The sequence below is a fragment of the Hyaloscypha bicolor genome, assembly GCF_002865645.1.
Source record: "Hyaloscypha bicolor E unplaced genomic scaffold K444scaffold_157, whole genome shotgun sequence".
Classification (NCBI taxonomy): Eukaryota; Fungi; Ascomycota; class Leotiomycetes; order Helotiales; family Hyaloscyphaceae; genus Hyaloscypha; species Hyaloscypha bicolor.
Window position 1 is genome coordinate 186,796 of NW_020194659.1, and position 19,830 is coordinate 206,625.

The 19,830-nt window shown below is 25.1% G+C and overlaps 2 protein-coding genes across 2 annotated transcripts; both read right to left on the bottom strand.

Moving 5' to 3' along the window:
- Positions 1-17,189: 17,189 nt before the first annotated feature.
- Positions 17,190-17,414, bottom strand: K444DRAFT_490986 (uncharacterized protein; the record flags this gene model as incomplete). Its single annotated transcript, XM_024873201.1, has 1 exon — positions 17,190-17,414. A coding segment is annotated over one exon (225 nt), but the record flags the coding sequence as incomplete, so codon positions are not given.
- A 1,133-nt stretch (positions 17,415-18,547) lies between these two features.
- K444DRAFT_619241 (uncharacterized protein) lies at positions 18,548-19,830 on the bottom strand. The gene has a single exon (XM_024881480.1). It carries the CDS (start codon positions 19,539-19,541, stop codon positions 18,876-18,878), a length of 666 nt encoding a protein of 221 aa, XP_024730166.1. The 5' UTR covers positions 19,542-19,830; the 3' UTR covers positions 18,548-18,875.

The window sequence follows — 19,830 nt, forward strand, 5'->3', positions numbered from 1 at the left end:
TAGGTTATTAATTAGTAACTAAATAAACTTAAAATATTATTTTTTCGAGATATTAAATTATTATAATTATTATTATAATAGTATTCTATTTATTTAAATTTTAATATTAGAAATTAGGGCCTTTAAAAAAGCTATAAATATTTATATAAGCCTTTTTATATATATATTAAAAGAGCTAGTTATTATAAAAGTAATCTTATATTAGTTTCTTTAATATAATAAGGAAAGCTCTTATTAGTACTTTTTATAAAAGCTTTATATATTAGTAGATATTAAAGAAAATAATAAGTTTTTAATTAAAACTATTATTAGTTCTATTATATTTCTGTATTTTAATATATATTTTTACTATTTTTCTAATTAGCTTTATAATAAAAGAGCTAGTTAAAGTATTATTTAGAAATAGTAAAAGTAATAGAAATCTGTTATTATTAGCTTTTTATAATCTAGTACTAGTAAAAGCAATTATAAAAAATAAAAAATATAAGTAATAATTAATTTAATATATTAATTTCTTATAATACTATTATTAAAAGATATATATAATAAAATAATAGGGCCCGTATTAAGATCTAGTCTAATAATAATAATATTAGCTATAATCTAGATATATATATTTTTTCTAAATAGTATTAGCTAAGAATTATATAATAATAAGCCTTTTATTATTTTATTTAATATTAAAAATACTAAGCTAAAAAAAGAAAGAAAAAAGAAAAAAAAGAAATACTAGCTAGCTAAATAAAATTAGTTATATAATAGTATTATTAAGCCTTTATTAATTATATTATTATATATAATTAATTTAATTTAAAAGTAATAAAATAATTTCTTTTTTATATTTATAATAACTTTTTAATTATAACTTTAAATAATTAATACTAAATAATAGAATTATAAAAATAAATAAAATAAATAAAATTTATTAATTAAATTTTTAATATAATTTATAATTAATAGATAATTAAGTTTTAAAATATATAAATATTTCTTGCTTTTTTAATATTTAATTATATAAAATATAGAATATTTTATAAAAATTATATATATCTAAATAAATAGTAAATTGAATTTAGATTTATAAAGTTTTATAAGGTCTTTTAAACTTTTATAGGCTTAATATATATAATAAAAGATTAAATTATAAAAGTTATTATATGATATTTATTAGTAAATAATAAAATAATAAAATTAATTAATAAATTATAAAATTATAGTATTAAATTTAATATAGAACTAATTTCTATTTCTTTTATAAGATTTAGAAAAGCCTCTTCTAAATAGAAAGCCCTAATAATATATATATAATTAGTAATTTATAAGTCTAATACTTATAATATAAATAATAGTTAGTTATAATATTAAAAGGCTATTAATTTCTTTAATTAATACTTATAATATTCGAGGGTTATTATATATTATAATTATATTTCTTTTTTAGAATCTTATTTCTAAGATCTATTTAATTTATTCTAGTAAATATTTAATTAATTAATTATTTAATTAAAATAAACTTCTAGTATTTTAAAAAATAGTTTTACTAATATAATTTAAATAATAAATATAAAAATTATCTAATTAAATTAGAGCTAAATAAATAAGAAAAAGAATATTTATATTTTAGATATAAAGACTAGCTAGTAATTATAATTTTATTTAGAATTTGAGTATTCTAATTAGTTTAATTTAAAATACTAAAATACTATTTTATAAAATTAATATTATTTATTAAATCTCGTATTAGAATAATCTAAATAGCTATATAAAAAGAATTTAATAAAATATTTATATAAATATTAGTATAGCTATAGTTATTAATAGTTATATAATATAGTTATATAATATAGAAATAATTAGAAGTAATAGGATATAGGTAATAATTATATAATCTTATATTATATTAATATTATAATACTATAATTCTTATTTCTAAATAAATAACTTTACTAACTTATATAAATAGTATTTTATAACTATATAATAGTATTATATATTTCTAGTAAACTAATACTAATTAGTTTATATATATAAATTAGATAGTAAGAAGAATTAAGCTATATTTATTTAAGATTTAGTTCTTTAGGGACAAAGCTATTATTTTATATTAAAGAGGAAATAACTATTAATTATTTTTACTTATAATTCGGTTTTATAAAAAAGAAAAGATACTTAATCTTATTAAAGCCTAACTAAACTATATTAAAAAAAAGAAATAATAATTGCCTTTACTTATAATTCGGTTTTATAAAAAGAAAAAATACTAATTCTTACTAACTACTAAATAATTAATTATTTAACTATCTAATTATCTTATAAAACTACCTTTTTATAAAAGACTATTCTTCTTATAACTACCTAAATATCTGAGGCTCTTAAACTTTAGAACTATTAAGTTCTTCCGGAATCTCAATATTTTATTTCTTAAATTTCATTTCCTAAATTTCTTATTATAAACGAAATTTTTATTTTAAATATAATAACTTTTATTTATTTTATAAACTACTTTTCTTTTTATGAATTTAATTTCCTTATAAATTATTATACTTCGAACTAGATATAAGATTATAGAATATATAATAATAGAACCTATTATAATAAATAATTCCTTTATTAGATCTATTTAATTCAATTATTTTATATTTATAGGAACTAATAATTTTAAGGAAATAATAATAAAATAGAAATATGAAATTAATCTAGATATTATTATAATATATAAGATATCTGAGTTTTTAGATACTAAACTATTTTAATATATTTTTTATAAAATAGTTAATAATAATCTTTAGAAACTATTTAAATATAACTTTAAAAACTTTACTTATTAAGAGAACTTTAATAAGCTTAAATTCTCGGAAATATTATATTTATATAAGGTCCTTTAGTATAATAGTATATATATATAATAAAATACTAGTATTCTTATTATTATAACTATTTTACTTTCTATTATTAAAGAAGATATATAATATATCTAGATAAATAAGAATTTATTAATAATTAAATTAGATCTTATTAAGGAACTAATTCTATTAGGCTTTATTACTCTTATTAAGAATAAATACCTAGAACTTATTATCTTTAATATTCCTATATTATTATTATTTCTTTTATTATTATATTCTATACTTTTACTAAATTTATATATTAGTATAAAAGCTTTAGAAATAAATAGTATATTCTTACTAGTTCTATTACTTCTACTAGCCCTATTACTATTACTATAATTATATTCAAATACTTCTTAAATATTTTCAATTATAAGACTTATTAGGAAAGTTATTAAGATTTATATTAAAAAATAAAAGTATAATAAATCTAATAATAATTTTAATTATAAACTTACTATTTTCCTTAATATTTACTAATATATAAAGCTTTTATAAGAGGTACTAATACGAGCTTTTCTTATTATATTAAAGAAACTAGCTTGAAACTACTTTTATAGTAATTAGCTCTCTTAATATATATATAAAAAAACTTATATTAATATTTATAGCTTTTTTAAAAGCCCCAAATTCAAATATTAAAATTTAGATATATAAAATACTATTATATTAGCTTTTATAATAGCTAAATTCCCGGAAAAAACAATTTTTAAAACAATTTAACTACTAATTAATAAACTATATTAATTATAATATAGTTTTATATTTAATTTATAAAATATTAAATTCTTTTATAATAAAATTATTACTTTTTACTAAGACTCCCGGATATATAAATATATAATTTCAGACTCTTTTATAAATCTCGGCTAGCTTATTAATAAGCTTTAGTTATTTATTACTATATATAAAAGTAAATAATAAACTAATTCCGAAATCTTTTAAATTCTCTTTACTAATTAATAATATTATTCTTAGAACTCTTTAAGCTATTATTTCTCCGGAAATTATTAATACGAATCTAGTTATAACTTCGGAGCCTATAATAACTATTTTAAATCCCGTAATTATAATAATTATATCTCGAAATTATATTTTATATATAAGAAGCCCGAATACTATTTATAGAAATAAGAGGCTAAAAAGGCTTAATTTAGAAATAGAAATATTTATTAGTTTAGATCCCAAAATACCCGTAACTTTAATAAATGCTTTAGTAATACTTATATATAATATATTACTAAAGCTAAAAATAAAAAAAGTAATAAGAATAATAAAAATAAAAATAAAATAGTAAATAATACTTTTAAGGCTTTATTAATAGAAATAAATAAAGAAAAGAAATACTATTTAGATTTCTATTTTATTTTAGTTAAGAGCTTTTTAGCTACTTTTACTACTTCTATTTTACTAATAACTATAACTAATATTCTTATAAATAACCTTATTTTCTTTTTTCTTATATATTAGATAATAAGTAAAAATTATATATTAGAACCTATTAAATCCTTAATAAAACACGCCTAGACTTTTATAATTAATAATATATTAAAATATAATACTTACTACTTTTATAGAATTATAATTAATACCGGAATCTCTAAATACTTAATTACTAGTTCTGACTAATTCCAAGCTTTCTAGTAAACTAATAATAGTATTAAACTTAATAAAACTACTAAAGATTAACTTAATATCTAGTTTAGTATTAGATTTATATTTTTTATTAGATCTATAATAATAAATATACTAATTAGATAAGTATAATTCTATATTATATTTTTAAAGGCTTTATTTTTATTTAGTTTAGCTAATATAAACAAGCTAGGAATTTATTTTAATAATCTTATTAATTATCTTATTACTTTTACTAGAAACTATATATTTATAATATAATATTTTGAATATTCTTTCTTGCTTTAAAATATTATACTATAAGGCTTTATTTCCGAAACTTTTATTTATAATTCCTGCTTTCTTATAAAAGTCAAATTATAATATTTATATTATTATTTTAGTTATTTATTTATTAGTAAACTCCGAAATATACTAGAATAAAGAGGCTATAATATTAATATAAAAGCCCTTAAATATCTTATAAAGTATTATAAGTAATACTAGAAATATAACTAATTATTTAAATAATTTAAATTTAATCTAAGAAATAATATTAGCTTTAATTACTTTATTATTATTAATATTTTCTATATTTCTAATAAACCTATATTTTATATTATTAATAAAAGTACTCGATATTAAGCTAGCTAATAGCTCTAGAATATTAATATAATATATATCTAAAATATATTTAAGTAATACTAAATTAATAATTATTTAGGCTCTTCTAATTAGATTATAGTAAATATTAGAAAGTAGTTTACTAATAAAAAGTTTGCTTAATTTGCAAATATTATAGAAATTAAGGTTAAGATTATTTTTATAAAAACTTATAACTTTATTAGAATTATAAAATACTATTATAGCCTAATCTAATATATTTATTTTATTATTATAGCTAAAGTTAACGAAATTAATAAGAATACTATACTCTAAATAGCTTTTAAGGCTATTAATAACTTTATAAGATCTAATAGTATTATTTTAATTCTTTTAGTTTATAGTATTTTATTTTAAATAATTAAATATAATACTTTATTATTTATTATATTATAATAATTAGTAATACTTAAAAAAAATAGTAGAAATTCAGAAGCTTTAAGCTAAATATTAAATTATAAATACTTTTAATACTCGAAATAGTTCTAGTATTATTAATATTTATAAACTATTTCTAAATTCGAATATTCTTATTTAGTATAAAGGAAATACTAGTTAATCTAGTAACTAAGATAAATTATATAAGCTAGTAGCTATTAATAAAAAGAACTATATATTAGCTTTACTATATAGTAATATTATCTTTTATTTAACCTTTATAAAGCTTTTTTATATAGGAGATATTAAGATTATTACTAATAGCTCTAAACTTAAATCTATTTCCGAATCTAATAATAAGACTAAAAGTAATATAAATATAATTCCTCTTATTATTCCTATTATTTTACTAAAGTATAATAGAAAATACCTTTATAAAACCCCGGATATTATAGTATTTCTATAGGATAATAAACTATACGAGAATTTCTATTAAGTTAAAATTACTAGTTTTCTAGAAAATAATATATTTAAAGTTATTTCTAGATCTTAAATACTAAAAGAGATATATATCTTTAATTCCCGGTTTATTAATAAGATTAAGAATAAAGATATAGTAAAAGAACTTAAGAAATCAAAACTAGTTATTTAAGTCTATAATAATAGTAAGAAATATATAGTATTAATATAATTATCTACTATCTAATATATTAGCCAGAGAATTATTCTTAGTATTACTACTATAATAATAAATATTACAGAATTATATTTATATAATATTAAGCAAATTTATATCTAATTAATAATCTTATTTAATTATAATTTCTATATTAACTTATTTTATAAGCTTACTAGAAAGCTAAATCTAAAAGAATAATTCTATTCTAAAGATTATAAAACTACTATATAATATATTAGAAGCTAGGAATTACTAGTTTAAGACTTATTATTTTTATTATATTAATAAGCTTTCTATAAAATAGTCGGCTTATAATTCTTGCCTTTTCTATAATAAGTAATTCTTCGGAATTATTAATCTTTAAACTAATAATTTTATAAAAATAAAGTAATTCAAGCTTTATAAGGCTAAGTTCTTAGCTAAGAAATATAAATCTCTTACTTTTAATTATAATCTCAAGTTTAATAGAAGTATTATTTATATAAATACTACTAGAATTACTCTTATATAGAAATATTAATATAAAAATCTCTAAACTATTTCTATAAAAAATACTATTACTATAAGAAATAAAGATATTATTTATTAAAATCTCTTTATTAAAAACTAATATATTACCTAATATACTAGAGAAGTATATATTATATTAGTTTATTAACTAGAAGCTTTATATAATCTATTAATTATTATTTAAGCTATTAAATCTTTAGAAACTAATACAAAGGCATTTAATAAGTATATTTAATAGTAAATTAAGAATACTACTAGAGAACTAAAATTTATAAAACTAGTAAAGAAGTTCTTATATTTAATTATTTTTATAAATACTTTATTTATAAATAATAGAAATCTCTTTTTCTAAATTAGATATATTCTAGTTCTAGTAAATAGAACTAGATATACTAATATTATTTACTAGTTCTCTACTAAATATAAGAAAGTTACTAAAAGTATTCTAGCTTTAGAATTTTATAATATAACTTATAATTTTAATACAGATATTTTAATTAAATTTATAATTAATAAAATACTAGAAATAAAACTATTACTAGTTATTTATATGAATTTAAAGTTATTATATAAATACCTTATTAAATTAGGTATTACTCGAGAGAAATATCTAATAATTAATATAATATATCTTTATTAAATATATAAATAATAAGAGATTATAGAAGTTAAATAAATAAAGAGAAAATTGAATTCTACTAACTCTATAATAAAATTAAAGCTATTAAGATACTCTCAAGTACCTTATTAATATAAATACCATATAGTTAGATATAAAGAAATAAATTAAATATAAATAGAATAGGAAATAAATATATAAAATAAAAGAATATATATAGAGATTTTCTTAGTATCTAGTATCTAGGTATCTAGTATCTGGATATCTAATATCTAATATCTAAATATCTAATATTAGGCCGGATTAGGAAATTAAGTATCTGAGTATCTAATACTAGGCCGAATTAGGAAATATAAATATATAAGATAAGAGAATATTATAGAAGGAAAAGTTATATATAAAAGGCTATAGTTTTTAATAAATAACTAAAACCTTAAAAGTAATATAGATATATAAAGTATTTGGGAAATCTAGTATTAGACCAGATTAGGAAATTTATATATAATTAGAAGAAAATATTATTTTCTGTTTTTCGAGTTTTTTAGAAAGTTTCTAGTATTAGTATAGCTATAGTTATTAATAGTTATATAATATAATTATATAATATAAAGATAACTAGAAATAATAGAATATAAGTAATAATTATATAATTTTATATTATATTAGTAATTCAATTAGTAGCTAGCTTCTATTAGGCTTAATAGATTTAGGAATTATCACTTCTTTATATTATCATACGTTTGGACCACCCTTAAGCGGTTGGCTCCTGGGGCTTCCTGAAAAATACGGGTCACGTGAGGAATACCAGAATCTCTCCCTTCTAGGGAATCGCGCATCGGAATGCGATTACGTTCAAATCCTTAGGGCTCAGCTTAGGATAAGAGAGGAGAAGCTCAAGTACCTTTCTCTATATTTTAGTGATTCTGGAATGCAAGGGGCTTTTATTACGATTTTTTATAATACTCGGGAGGAGTGGGATGAGGGGAATTCTTAAGGCTCTCGCTAGCTCTCGGGGCTCCCTAAAAATACAGGTTACGTAAGGAATACCAGAATCGCCCCCTTCTAGGAAATCGCGTATCGGAACGCGATTACGTCCAAATCCTTAGAATGTAGCTAGGGATTAGAGAGGAGAAGCTCAAGTACCTTTCTCTCTATTTTAGTGGTTGTAACGGCAGGAACAGAGCAATGGAACGAGGCTCAAAGATTAATGATTTCCTATGTCTTGAGAATTTAAAGCTAAGGAGGACAGGAGTGAGGTGTGGCAGTGGATAAGTAGGTATGGCCAAGACCACTGAAACGCCAAGCTTTGGAAGCGAGCTTGGTTTGAACCATAGCTTGGAACCTTAGCTAAAACCAATCCCTTTGGCTAAAACTACGTCCGTATTAACCATATAACACCAGCCATTATAGTAGTTCTGGAATGCGAGGGGCTTTTATTACGATTTTTTAATACTCGGGAGAGGTGGGATAAGGGGAATTCTTAAGCTCTTGCTAGCTCTCAGGATTTTCTAAAAAATACAGGTTATGTAATAAATATTAAAACTTTCATATACCGTAATCCTAATACCTAGCGAGCTTAAGGGAAGTTCTACGGATATAAGAGAGAGCTTTATAAATAAGAATAAGGCTATAAGAATTTATATAAGAAAAGAAAAAGCTTTATAGACTTATAAGATAGTTTAAGAAAAATTATAAAAGAGAGAAAAAGCTTTATAAAAATAAGTAAGACTTAAAAGGGCTTATAAGAAGGCTTTATAGGTATAAATAAGGGCTAAAAGAAAGCTATAAATAAGAATATAAGTAATAAGAAACTTATATAGGTAAGTAAGGCTTAAAGAACTTATAAAAAGAAAAGAGCTTTATAAATAAAAGTAAGAGCTATAATAGTTTATAAAAAAAACTTTATAAGTATAATTAAAATTTAAAAGAACTTATAGAAAGAAAAAGAAAGCTTTATATATATAAATAAAACTATAAGAATTTATTAAAAAAATTAAAAAAAAATTTATATAAATAAATAAAAGCTATAATAATTTATAAAGAAAAGTAATAAGTTTTATAAATACAAATAAGATATAAAAAAGAATATAAAAAAATTAAAAGTTAAGAAAGCTTTATATAAATAATAATATTTCTTTTATAATAAAAAGATTTTTTATAAATTTTAATTAATTTTTTTATATAATTTATATTAGAAATAAAAATAAAAATGAACTAAATTTAATATTAAATAAAAGTTTATAAATATAATATAATTATAATATATTTCAATTTTTAAGAAAAGAAAAATATATATAATTAGCCTATAGTTATTATATAATAATATTAAGAATTTAAAGAAATTATTTAAGAAATTATAAAATTAATTATTTAAAAATATAATATATAATATAAGAAATATAAATAAATATAAGAAATATAAGAAATATAAGAAATATAAGAAATATAAGAAATATAAGAAATTATAAGAAAATATAAGAAATATAAGAAATATAAGAAATATAAGAAATATAAGAAATATAAGAAATATATTTAATAATATTTTTTTAAAAAGCTCTTTTAATTAAAGTCTTTTAAAATTATTATATAAAAATTATATTTAATATTTAAAGACTATTTTTAAAATAAATTTATATTAAAGAAAACTTATATTAAATAAATATTATTAACTTTTAATAATAATTTATTTTAAAAATTTATAAATAACTTAAAATATTAAAAGATTTATTAAAATATACTTTTATATTTAAAGAAAAGTAAAGAAAAATATTATTTAATATTAATAAATTTCTTTATATAATATTTATTAATAAAAGAATTTATTAAAATAAATAAAAATATTATATAAAACTTAAAAACTTTTATTATTTTATAATTTATATATATTTAAATTAATTTTTTAAACTTATTTATTATTATTTTTATTTAAAGTACTTATATTATAAAATTTTATTTTATTAGACTTATATTATTAAGATTTAATAATTATAAATTTTAATATATAAGATATTTTTTATATATTTTAAATTTAGATTTATTATAATTTTTATTCTATTAAATTTAATATTTAAAAGAATTATATTAATATTATATATTTAATTAAAATATAAATTAAAAAAATATTTTATATAAAAAAAATATAAGAGAAAAGAAAAAGATAAGAAAGCTTTATAAAAATAATAATATTTTTTATTATAATAAAAAGGCTTTTTATAAATTTTAATTAAGTTTTTTATATAATTAATATTAGAAATAAAAAATAAAAAAATAAATTAAACTAAATATATAAAATAAAAGTTTATAAATATATAAATAATAAAATATATAATTAATAATTTTAATAATTTAAAGAACTTATATTAAGTTTAAAGTTTAAAAATTATAAAATTATTTATTTAAAAATATAATATAATATAAAAAGAGTTTTATAAATTAAATTAATAAAAGAAAGTTTATTATAACTTAATAAGATAATATAAGAAATTAAATTCTTTTATTAGAAGTAAATTATATTAAATTAAATTTTATTAATTTATAAAAATATTAAAATCCTTATTAAAATAATTCTCAAATTAAGTAATATATTTTTAAATATTTTAATTTAAGAAAAATTTTAAAAATAATTTATATTTTTAATATATTTAATAATATAAAGTTTTTAAAGAGCTTTTTTAATTAAAATCTTTTATATATATAGAATTTTTATTTTATATTTAAAGACTTTTTTTTAAAAATAATCTTATATAAATATTTTATATTAAGAAAAATATTAAAAGATTTATTAAAATATATTTTTATATTTAATATTAATAAATTACTTTTATTAAAACCTTTCTTTATATAATACTTATTAATAAAAGAATTTTAAAAAGAAATTAAAATTAAAAACAAAGATTTATTAAAATAAATAAAAATATTATATAAAGCTTAATAAACATTTACTTTTTTTTAAATAATTTATATATATTAATTTTAAATCTTAGTTATTAAAATATAAATTAAGAGAATAGTTTTAGCTTATTTATAAATAATTTTATATATTTATAAGCTATTTTCTTCTTATATAATTTATAAAGAGTTTATAAAGGGTTTATTACTAAGAAGTATTATTTAGAGTTACTCGAGACGAGTTTAGGGCAAAATTATTACTAGCCCCGAAGCTTGTATAGGGCCGCTAGTAATAATTTTAGTAAAGCGGCCCTAAACTCGTATAGCTTATTATAAAGTATAAATAATAAAGTATTTTTATCTATATCTACTATAAAGTCTGGCTTTCTTAATAGCCTATTAGTAGGGTTATTATACTCTAGCCAGTATTCTAAAACGAAATTAAAAATAGCTAGCTTTTCTACTTATCTTATCTATTAACTATTTAGTTTTCTTTTAGTTATAAAGTATTTCAAGTTATTATAATCTATCTTAATAATAATAGTATACCGGATATATATTAGGTAATATTACTAAGTATAGAATACTAGAATAATAGCCAAAAGCTCAGAATTATATATTTTATATTTATTCTTAATTATAGTTATCTTTTTTAAATAAAAGATAATAGGATACTACCTGGCTTCTATTTCTTTACTAAAGAGCTAGGAAATTATACTTATAATTATAAATCCTAAAGTATCTGTTTCTATATAAATCTTTAAAGCTAAATTAAAATAATAAAGAATTAATACTATTATAAATATAATTTATAGCTTCTTAAAAGCCTTATCTATTTTATCTATTTAGCTAAAATAATATTATAGATTTCTACTAGTTTTTAATAAATTAATTAATTCTTTTATTACCCTGAAATATCTATAAATAAACCTCTAGTAAAAGTTAGTAAAACCCAGGAATATTTGGATTTCTCAAATATTATTCTTTAGGGCCAGCTATTCCCTAATAGCTATAACTCTACTAGCTTCTATTTCTATACTATCTGAACTAATTATAAATTCTAGGAACTCTATTCTTTTTATATTAAACTCGTATTTTACTAAGTTTATAAAAAGCTAGTATTATTATAGTTACTTGAATATATATTAGACTATTACTATATATTATTCTGGGTTCTTTAAATAAATTAGAATATTATCTAGATAAACTATATAGATAATATTTATAAGACCTACTAGTATATAATTAATATATATCTGAAATATTACTAGAATATTAGATAGTTTAAAGAATATAATATAATACTTAAAATATCTATAATATATTCGGAATACTATTTTCTATTTATTATTCTTTTATATTTATAACTAATAGTAAACATTTTTCAAGTCTAGCTTTATATATATTTTCGCTTTATAAAGCCTATTTATAGTCTTATTAATAAATAATAATAGTATTCGGTTCTTAATAGTAATTCTATTTAGACTCCGGTAATTAATATATAGATATAGGCCGCCTTCTTTCTTTAGAATAAATATAATTAAAATATTAGCTAGACTAGTAAAATAACGGATTTATTTTTTCTCTAGGCTAGTATTAAGATATTTCTAAAAGACTTTAAGCTTCTTTTCTAATAAAACATATATAGGACTATATAGTAGTTAGGATTCTGGTTCCAGATTTATATAATACTCTATTATATAATAGTCGGATAATATATCTATAGCCTCTATAGAGAATATTTAGAAAAGGTCCTAATACCTTTTGGGAAGTATAACTATTCTATTAGTAATAATAGTAGTAATTCTTTAGCTATTTATTATAGGATAAGTAGTTAATAAAAAAACATATATCTTATATTTTATTATTTTAGTAAACTTTCTAGTATTTAGAATTTTAATCTTCTATAATTAAATCTAGTATCTTTATATTATTTCCCTAAAGGAAATTAGAGAATTAATTTAATAAAGCTATAGGAATCCAAATATTATATTAATATAATTTAGATTAAAATTATATAATATAAAGTATATATTAGCCTCTTTTTAGTTCCCTAGTATATCTTTAATAGTAATCCCAAGAATATAATCTCTATATAAATGAATTCTCCTTTTCTCTAGTAAGAATAAGGGAATTACCTTTAATATTAATAGAATACCTATATTTAAAGCTAATTTCCTCTTTATATAATTAGCCTTTATATTCGAGTCTACTAATACTCTAACCTTTTATTTATCTTTCCTTATCTTAATAATAATTTTAATTATTATTTTCGTTTTAGGAGCCTTACTTTTTATAATATAAATAAGTATAATTATTATAGGGTATATCTATTTCCCGGCTTCTTTAGTTCTAGATACTTATATATTTTATAACTAGACTTATTATAGTTATAGTAAGTCGGTTTCCTTTAATTAGAATAAGTAATAATATAGTAACTTTTCTTTTAGTAAATAAAGCAAATTATATCTGGTTTTATAAATTCTAATATAGGTATTATATTAGACTTTATTACTATATTTTTACTATTCCGGTTTTATAAATCTTATAATAGAAATATACTTCTCTTTTATTTCCCTTTATTATCTCTTTTTTCTTTTCTTTTACTATTCTATTAGCTTATTATTATATTCCCGTTAAATAAATAGGTTTAAATTATTCTTAACTCTTATAGTAATAAAAATAAGCTTCTCTTTTTTTTATAAAGTATTTCCTTAATAATTAATCTTATTTCGGATCTCTTGCCTTAAGCTATTAAATAAGTTATTCTGCTTTTATAATAAACCTATATATCCTAAGTTATTTAATAGACTATCTAAATAAGATATAAAGCTTTAGATATTCTAGCCTGGCTATTATTTAATATTCTTGAACTTAATAAGGATATTATTACTATAATTTTCCGGATTTAAGATAGAATTCTTTATAAATTTAATAAAGGTCTCCTAATTCATAATATTAATATCTACTAATTACTTCCTATATTTCTAGATATCCCTGGCTATATCCTCAAAATAGGAAGTATAATATATAACCTTTATTATATTAGTAGCCTAGATAATTCTATTATCTTTATACTATTTTAACTCTATATAATAAAAGAAATCCTGGGCTTCTTTAATACTCTTTCCCCGGTAAGTAGGTAGTTCTCGGGTTTTTAGAGCTCTCCGAACTAAGGATATTACCGGGAATATAACGGGTTTTATACCGGATATCCAAATATCTTTAAGATAATAGATCTAAGCTTCTAGTTCCTCTAGATCTTCTCTCTATTATATTTCTATTTCTAACTTAGTAATATAATAGCGAGCCGCCGCTAATTTCTCTATTATTATTATCCTATCTACTAGTTCTGGGGGTATCTGAATTCCACTTCCTTCTCCTAATTAGGCAGTACGAAAAGTACTTGACTAGGCGCTCCCCTAGGTACCCGGCTAGATTACTCCAGCGGTAGTAGAGGCGCTTCTTCTAGTTAATACTCTAGCTATTAATAGTTTCGTCTATTAATAGCTTGACTACCTCGTAATAAACTACTTCCCGAAGGTTGGATTAATTAGAATATAAGGTATATAATAGCAGGGTAATATATAAGTAGTTAAGGTAAGTAAGCTATAGAGTAATACTTGCAAGTATAACTAATTCCAAGAATTAATTCTAATAAAAGACTAATTAATGCCCCTTTTCTAAAGCTAGGAGCGTCTCTCTTTATGTTCCCTAGTACTTAGCCAAGCCTGCAAAGCACTTTACTTAACTGGGAAATACGATCTCATATAATTCATATAATTCCGATTACCCGTATAATTCCGATTGCAAGCTTTACCTAAAATAGGAAACTAGATCTATAATATCTGACACCTATCTATATATTATTACATATGCCTATTACACCTATTTTATAGCTTAAATAATAGTAACTTGAGTATTAATCTCGATATTTTAATTATTACCGGGATTATTTCCGTTATTATTACTAGCTCTCGGAGGCTCCTAAAGGGCCCTATTAAAAGTATTAAATAAGCCTTTGCTATTACTTATATTAGGGTTAATCTAGTTAATTTTCTTTATAGAAATAGCTTTAGTAAAAGATTATATATTTTACAGATTCCGAGATATAATTACTTATTAAACTACCTTCTTTAAAAATAAAGAGATTAGCTTATAAGGTATTTATTAGTAGGTAATAAGATAATAGAATAAATTAGTAAATTATAAAACTATAGTATTAAATTTAGTATAGAACTAATCTCTATTTCTTCTATAAGGTTTAGAAAAGCCTTTTCTAAATAAAAGGCCCCGATAATATATATATAATTAGTAATTTATAAGCCTAATACTTATAATATAAATAGTAGTTAGTTATAATATTAAAGGGCTATTAATCTCTCTAATTAATACCCGCAATATCCGAGGTTCGTTATATGTCCTTAAGTCACGTGCGACCCTGCATACATTACAAATACTATATAAGATTAGTTATTACTTAACTAGTTTTACTTATTAGACTAGCATTTTAATTATTTTAACTAGTACTTTTTTTCTTTTACTCTAATATAGTTTTCACTTTTTAACCCCCCCCCACTCCCCTCCAAAAAATGAGGGGTTTTAGAGCTAGTTCCGCATACATCTCTAGCTATAGCTCGCTTCCTCTCCTCTCACTAAAAGCATTCAATGCCCAGATCATCCCTCACCCGCTAGTTGCCTACTAACCAAACACCTCACACCAGAAACTGAATAACCTGATTTGCAAGGACCGATACCCGCTCCCGCTCCTCGATGAGGCTCTTAACCATATGTTCTAGGCCCAGATCCTTATGAAGCTAGACATTCGCTAGACATTCTACAAAATACGAATGGACCCTGCCTCAGAAGGCCTCACGCCGTTTAGAACTAGCTCTGGCTCGCCCAAGTAACGTTCTCCCCCTCGGACTTACGACGTGACCGGCATATTACCAGCGATTTCATGAATACACCCTGTTTGACTCCCTTAATGATTTCTGTACTACCTACCTAGATAATATTATGATCTACTCCTAGAACCAATTAAAACATGAGTGGCACGTCCGCGAGGTATTTCAGAGACTACGAGAGGCTGGCCTACAGGCGGATATTAAGAAGCCTGATTTTAGCGTAATTCGTACGAAGTATCTTGGTTTTTATCATGCGTACCGATAATACCGAGGCAGATCTCGAGAAGAGGCTAATAAATTCGCTGGTGGGAAGCCGCGAAGACAGTGAAGGGAGTTCCAGTCCTTCCCAGGCTTATGTACCTTCTACCGGTGGTTTATGCGGAACTACGGAAGTAGTGTCAAGTGGAGAGTGAAACGTTTTAATAGAGAATGTGTTTAAATTAAGATTTGTCGAGAACAAGCTCTCAGATGCTTGGATCACATACTACATACATGTTCGGCAGTTCTTCATCTATAACAATATTTACCGAGCACATATTCTCGCCACCCATTATCATACACCTCATGGTCTCGCCTGTAGCATTCACAGTCAATATCCCAGCATAAGAGTACATAGGCGCATATGCAACCTCGTCCTGAGTCATCCCTTCCGAATGGTAGTAGACGGTGCTTTTGCCGCCGTTGCTGTATTGGGGAGGATTGGTGACATCCTCGCCAGCCAAGAAAAAATTATTATTGTTTAGCAAGTTTTCACCACAATTATCGCACGTGCCTGGTATCGAAAAGAAACACTGGGAGAATCTCGTGGGTTGGCAGCCAGAACTTTCGCTTTGCAGAATGCAATTATTCTCAGTTTGTAACCCAAGGCCATATGCCCAGGCGGTGGCTGTGGTGACTATTGCTGAGGTGGCCGAGGAGGTGGTTGGGACTGCATAAGACATAGGCGTGATTATGGATGGGGGTGACCAAGTCACCGTTGGTGTTGAAGCAACTCCAGCTGCCGATGAGGCAACTGGACACTCGGAGACGGTGGTGATTTTTTCAGGCGCTACTGTGCAGCCGGTTAAGACCGACTCGTAGTTGCCATTATAGGACGTCACACAGAACTCGTAGTTCCAGGCTCCGGGAAACAAGTAAGTAGCGCCAGCGCAGGTCTCGGTGGATGAGAGTATCCCGGGGGTCAACACATCGCTAGCGTTCTGAATGTTACGGGTCCAGATGCGGTATCCATAGGCATAGCCCATGGCGTCCCAGGTCATCTGGACAGTTGCGCCCTAGTTGATGGTTACCACTTGGAAGTTGGTAGGCCCCTCCGGCTCTCCACCGGCAACTGCGCCCCTGGCAATAGAGGGAATGCCAGCGGCAAGGGTGCCATCGACCGTGGCCCATGTCTCAACGGCAAGAACGTAGTGATCGCCAGGTGTCAGGCCAGTAAGCGACGCCGAGGTGCCGGTGAACCCATAATCTACCATGATAGCTCCAGCAGCAGTACGATGGTACAGCTGGTATGTTTTGGCCCCTGTCGACAGGGGGGTGCACCTTCAACACCACGTAACTCTGGTAGTTTTGGACGAAAAAAAAATTATAAAAATAGGTATATGCTCCTTAAGACTAGGTAAATATAAGAATACATGTTTCCCAGAAATTTTGGATTGTTGTGGTGGCATTGCTAGGAAGAGCTGCGACCCCTGCAAAAAACAGGGACCAAAACATACCAGCTGTACCATCGTAGTGTCCCAGTTGTAAACGCCGTAGAGGTCAACATCGTACCCTTGCACCGCATCCCAGGTCAAGTCAATGCCATCGGCCGTGGGTGTGACCCAGATATTCGAGGGCCCTAGGGCAGTGATGGGGTCGGCGGTAGCTTGCACAATATTGGTCCAGCCCGAAACCTCGTTGCCACCATAGGCTTGAACCGTGTACTGCCAGGTGATGCCGGCCACCGTCCAGGTCGTGTCATAACCGGTATCGCTGATGTTGAAAGTGCTCCAGCTTCCTCCCACAAACCTGAATTGGACCGAGTAGCCGTACGCGCCATAGACTTCATTCCACGTGACGGTTACACCAGCGACTGAATGTTGAAATTAGGGGCCTGAGGCCCCTAATAGGCTTAGTAAGCCCTGGAACCGAACGCCATGGGGCTGTGCACTAGCTTAATACCCTGTCCAGCTGGAATACCCTGTATAGCTGGAATACCCTGTACGGCTGGAATACCCTGTATAGCTGGAATACCCTGTACGGCTGGAATACCCTGTATAGCTGGAATACCATGTACGGCTGGAATACCCTGTATAGCTGTAATCGGTTCAGCTGGCATAGGGATTTAGTACATGTGACTTAGGGGGTTCAGGGCTATATATACGGGCTACTTACCACTGTAGAACAGCAGTCAATTCAGTACGTTTTACTTGGTTTACATTGCAAGCACGTGACCCTAGCTATATTGCTTTAGCTAGTTCAACACTGAAGTCACGGCTGCGATGTTGGAAGGCGTGGGGCATGGCCGGACAGGGATGTTGTCGGGGATAGAAAGGGGGCCATTTCCAAGGCCGTAGGCATAGTGCAGCGTGTCCGCGAACGCTTTCGCGATCTCGAATTCTCCCAAGGCGTCCGGGTGAAGGCCGTCAGTCCCGGCAGGACAACCTCCCTCTGGCTCACAAGAGTAGTTATCCGAAAGTCGACGAGGTAGATGGGTGACTCAGCCGTGCTCCATGTGGGGATGCTTGCCGCTAGCAGCGCATTGTATGCCTCTGTCTTGGTGATGAGATCGTCACGACCGCCGATAAAGGTGCGCACATGGGGACGTTGGCAATGGCGAATTTGAGGTCGGACCTTGCGGCCCGGGCCGAAGAAATGAAGGTCTCCATGTTGGTCAACGTTCCCGCAGCATCGCTTATGAACCAGCCAATGTCGTTGAAGCCAAGCTCAACGAGCAGCAACTCCGGCCAGTGCTGACTCACCATGCCCGAGATGAGGGGGACATCTTCAGCAAGCTGGCGTCCCCAGATGGCAAAATGCGAGGTATTCAAAAGGAAGCCATTGTCAATATCGGCGGCATAGCCCCCGTTGGCGAGAGCGGCGGAGGGTAGCGCTGATTCCCCATACAAAAGAGGTGGCGCTGGTGCTTCGGGCCCGAGAGGTCCCCAGGTACCCGTGTAAGGCCCCACGAAGTTGACGCCGACGTGATTATCCGTGAACCACTCCCACATACGATAGCGCCATGTGTAGTCGCCCTGACGACCCTGGGAGATGGAGCCCCCCACGACCATAACACTGATAGGAGCGTCTCGTGGAGCGATTGCGGCAGCATGGTTCGAAGGAATGAGAGCCAAGGCGCCGAGAAGGGCCAGTTTGGTGAGACCAGCGGTGCTTTGCCGCGACAAGACCGGAAACATGACACAACTGGCTGAGTTGGGCTTAAGGTTGGGTCTGAGGGTTAAGCGGAATGTGTTGAACACAGGACGAGATATTGTGTTGTGATGGTGGTGTCAACCGGTAGAAATCTTTTGCCTTGAGCGCTCATCAGGGACGACATGACTGCTGGTTTATATAGCCAACTAACGCGAACGTGTTATGACAATATGTGTGACTTGGACAATTCTGGATTGGGGAGGTGGGTGCGAGCCCAACGTCCATTATTTCTTCTAATTGGTTTTTTGTCTAGTGCATATATGCATACTGAAT

Excerpts from the sequence above, each read along its gene's own strand:
- K444DRAFT_619241 (XM_024881480.1), bottom strand. The coding sequence starts at position 19,541 with ATGTTTCCGGTCTTGTCGCGGCAAAGCACCGCTGGTCTCACCAAACTG.